Source organism: Ursus maritimus, unplaced genomic scaffold (assembly GCF_017311325.1).
Source record: "Ursus maritimus isolate PB19 unplaced genomic scaffold, ASM1731132v1 scaffold_23, whole genome shotgun sequence".
In the NCBI taxonomy this organism is placed as follows: domain Eukaryota; kingdom Metazoa; phylum Chordata; class Mammalia; order Carnivora; family Ursidae; genus Ursus; species Ursus maritimus.
This window is the reverse complement of record NW_024424786.1, coordinates 47,000,531-47,004,586: the sequence shown is the minus strand read 5'-3', so window position 1 is coordinate 47,004,586 and position 4,056 is coordinate 47,000,531. Positions and strand designations below refer to the sequence as shown.

The following is a 4,056-nucleotide window of genomic DNA, read 5'->3' as shown; positions in this document are numbered from 1 at the left end:
CCCCCCCCCCCCAGGCCAAGCTACAGAAGCACATTCAGAACCCCAGCGCTGCAGAACTCGTGCACTTCCTCTTTGGACCTCTGGAACTGGTGCCTGGGGCAGGGGCTGGGGCTGGGGGAGCGGGGCCCCGGGGTGGTTTGCCCCCGGCTGAAGGTGGGGGGAAGCAAATGCCTACCTTGGGCAGACAGCTGGGGCCACGTGTCCAGGCTCCGAGTGTGGCTGGCCTGTGGTGCTGCCGGCGAGCCAGCTGGGACTGGGGTCTGGTGGGCAGGGCCTCCTCTGAACCCCGCTGTGCCCCAGATCGTCAGCACCTGTGGGGGCCCAGACATCGCACGCTCCGTCTCCAGCCCCCTGCTTTCCCGCGAGGCCGTGGGCTTCCTGCGAGGCCACCTAGTCCCCAAGGAGATGACGCTGTGGGAGTCACTGGGGGAGATGTGGACACGCCCCCGGTATGGCAGCAGGCAGCGGGCCGGAGCGCGTGGGAAGGGGCCCTGGGCGGGGTGATGCAGGGCATGGGGTGCGAACCAGGGTGGGGTTCCCCTGGCAGGCCAATGGGTGGTCTCTGGTGGGGCCAGTTCCCATGGGAGGGCGTGGCTCACCCCCGGACCTCCCACCTCCAGCTCGGAGTGGCCACGGGAGCCGCAGGTGCCCCTCTACGTGCCCAACTTCCACAGCGGCTGGGAGCCACCCCTGGACGTGCTGCAGGAGGCTCCCTGGGAAGTGGAAGGGCTGGCGTCTGCCCCTGACGATGAGGTCAGAGCACCCCTGGCCCCACCCCAGACTGCTGGCCATCTGCCTTCTCCACCACTGCTCACTTCCTCAGCCCACCTCTGTCCACTGCCCTCACCCCACACCAAGCCCAGGTGCTCCTTTTCCCCACAGCCGACTCTGGTGAACCGACCATCCTTTCGAAACTCCCCCAAACACAGCCTTGTATCTGAGCCCACAGCTCCACCACCGGGAGACCCTCTCCCCCCAGTCAGCTCCTCGCATGCTCACAGGTAAGTTCCTCTTAAAATGAGGGAGTGTGGGGCGCCTGGGTGGCTCAGTCATTAAGCGTCTGCCTTTGACTCAGGGCCTGATCCCAGGGTCCTCCACTGGGAGCCTGCTTCTCCCTCTCCCACTCCCCCTGCTTGTGTTCCCTCTCTTGCTGGCTGTCTCTCTCTCTGTCAAATAAATAAATAAAATCTTTAAAAATAAAATAAAAATAAAAATAAAATGAGGGAGTGTGATGCTCACCCCTAGAAACAAGGAGGCTCTGATATGAGCGTGCTGCCACCAGGTGGCGGCAAATGCCTTGTTCATGGCTTTCAAAAAAACATTTTTCCAAACTAGAACCAGGTTTTTATTCTAACTTTATAAAATTGAGGAGAAAAATGTCAAAAGCCATGAATAAATTCATCACCCTAATACATTATCTCTGTGTCTTCTCACGTATGTTTTAGAATCATGATTAGAAGTTTACTAAATCACTGAACTTAAGTGGGTTCACCAATCCTTGCCACCCCGTTGCGGCTGATTTAGGCCCAACCTCAGAGCCAGAGAAAGAGACTGAAGGTCTGGGCTAAGGACAGCCATTCTCCCCACCCCTACATACATACTTCCACAGACCCAGGACTTGGGGGACTCCCCATCCTTCCTCCCCTCCTTCCTCCTTTCTGTTCCCACTCCTGGCCCAGGATCTGTCTGGGAAGCTTGTTACCCTGACAGATCCCAAGACTCAGTTTCAGCAGGGGAGGGGGCTGAAATCTAAGTGTGCCCCTCTCACTACACCCCCGCCCCCGACGGCCAGCCTGATGCCCATGGCTCCTGGCCTAGGGCCACACTTGAAGAAATATTTTCATCCTCTGACTTCAGCCCCTGGCCAGTCATCCTGGCCAGTCCAGGCTCCAGAACCACCTCAGCCTCAGTCCCTTCACCTGTATGGTGTCCCCAGGCCTGCAGCTGTGTGAGGGAGCTGCCCTGATGATCAGGGGCCAGACTGGCCAGGAGGGGACAGCCCAGCCTGGGTGGCAGCCACAGGCCTGCTCTGTGCTGAGGCCAGGACACCCACGCCATGCGCCTGCGGCCCATGGGCAGTCCTCCGCCGTGGGTGCTTGTGCGCAGGGCTGTGGCTCTGGAAACAGCCAGCCCTCCCTCGGTGGTCAGCTGCTTCCAGGGATGGCGGTGACCCTGTCATTTCTTGGGTACATGTCTGGCTCTGGGGGGCCGGGCATGCACCCCCTGAGATGGCCTAGGCTCAGGCGGCCTTGCCATGCCCACAGGCCCCTCGTCCCCCGCCCCCGTGCGGCCCCCACCTCTGTGCAGGGGCCCCAGACGCTCTGGGGCTGTCACAGTTTCCATTCCCGGCTGACGAGGCTCAGCCTCTCTCTGCTGTGACCTCAGAGAGCTGAACAGGAGGCGGCACGAAGCTGTTTCCCCAGCCTAGCCCCAGGCCCCGGAGGAGACCCCAGCCCAGCCCTGGGCCTCAGCCCTCCTGTTCCACGCAGGGGCTACGAACCTGGGCCAGCCATGACCAAGTACGTCAGGATCCTCTATGACTTCACAGCCCGCAACGCCAACGAGCTGTCGGTGCTCAAGGATGAGGTCCTGGAGGTGAGCAGGGGTGGGGGTGGGGGCCTGGGCTGGAGGGGGCTGCCCAGGAGAGGCAGGGCAGGCGGTGACCACGGCAGGCAGGAGCCAGGCTGCCCGATGCTGGCACACAGCACGCCTGTCCAATCCCTCTCCCCAGGACCCCTACCCCTGGGCTCCAGTCTGGGTCCACAGCCTGCCCCTCCCCCACCCCCAGCACAGCTTGGTTGAGGGACCTCCCTGTCTTTGAAATCTCAGAGGGGGCTCAGGGGCCCCTGTGCTGGGCTAAGCTGGGCTCGCCCTGAAGCACGGGCCTTCTCTGTGCCAAGTGGGGGATCCTCCAGCTCCTGGCCAGGGCTCATCACTCACAGCCACCCCTGGCGCCCCTTGAAAGGCAGTCTGTTTGGTATCGGTCCTGATCCAGGCCACCCACTGGGGGACGGAAAGTGGAGCAGGCTGGGGGGAGGGTGAACTCCATGCAAAGGCTAGAGGCACCCTCGCTGGGGATGCTGCTGAAGCGGGGTAGGGGGAGATGAGGGAGAGACGGCAGCGTCTACGGGTGGGATGGAAGGCTGGGCAGGGCAGGGGCTCCTAGGGGGACTTGTGACTTCCCTACAGGATTGGGGGGAGGTGGGGCTTCATAGGAAACGCCCAGCACTCTGGCCCGCGGGTAAAGAGGGGCTCTCACACCCTGCGCTGGTGACCTGAGTAGGGTGGAGTCCTGTGAGTGGGGGGTGATGGTGGGGGTGGGTCCCTGCAGGTGCTGGAGGATGGCCACCAGTGGTGGAAGGTTCGTAACCGCAGCGGCCAGGCGGGCTACGTGCCCTGCAACATCCTGGACGAGACTCGGCTGGAGGATGCACCCCAGGAGCAGGTGAGTGGGACGAGCGAGGGCGCTGCTGTCCCCCTACAGAGGGGGAGGGGCGGGTGCAGCCCGGCCGGGCGGGGGTGGGGCCTCGGGTCGGGCCCGGGGAGGCCGGGGCGAGCAGGGATGCCTCACCTTCTCCTGACTACAACCCTGCGGGGAGGGATGAGGAGAGGAAGCTGATGGCGCCCGCACCCCTTCGTCTCTTGCTCCCAACCCTGCAGGCCAGTCTGAAATATTGGGGTCCTGCCAGCCCCACCCACAAGCTGCCCCCAAGCTTCGCGGGGAACAAAGACGGTGAGAGGCGCTCCGCGATGAGGGCCACCAGATCGATGCGGGGACGGGGCCCTGAGCTCCCTGGGGGAGGCAGTGGGCGGAGGGTCCCCGAGCGGGGGTGGGGGCCAGGTGCGCTGGCGGCGGGCCTGAGTGCAGGGCACCGCCCGCAGAGCTGATCCACCACATGGACGAGGTCAACGACGAGCTCATCAGGAAGATCAGCCACATCAAGGCGCAGCCGCAGCGGCACTTCCGCGTGGAGCGCAGCCAGCCGGTGGGCCTGCCGCTCACCTACGAGTCGGGCCCGGAAGAGGTCCGCGCCTGGCTGGAGGCCAAGGCCTTCA

At 63.6% G+C, this 4,056-nt stretch overlaps 1 protein-coding gene across 1 annotated transcript in view; it reads left to right on the top strand.

Annotated features, from left to right (window-relative positions):
• The window catches only part of LOC103671095 (epidermal growth factor receptor kinase substrate 8-like protein 2), a 21,448-nt gene that overhangs the window by 13,908 nt on the left and 3,484 nt on the right, over nucleotides 1-4,056 (top strand). The window contains exons 20-27 of the mRNA XM_040638799.1: nucleotides 15-89; nucleotides 301-449; nucleotides 621-753; nucleotides 883-1,001; nucleotides 2,490-2,595; nucleotides 3,332-3,445; nucleotides 3,661-3,733; nucleotides 3,883-4,055. Coding sequence (XP_040494733.1) covers nucleotides 15-89; nucleotides 301-449; nucleotides 621-753; nucleotides 883-1,001; nucleotides 2,490-2,595; nucleotides 3,332-3,445; nucleotides 3,661-3,733; nucleotides 3,883-4,055 — 942 coding nt within the window. The remainder of the gene's footprint in view (nucleotides 1-14; nucleotides 90-300; nucleotides 450-620; nucleotides 754-882; nucleotides 1,002-2,489; nucleotides 2,596-3,331; nucleotides 3,446-3,660; nucleotides 3,734-3,882; nucleotide 4,056) is intronic.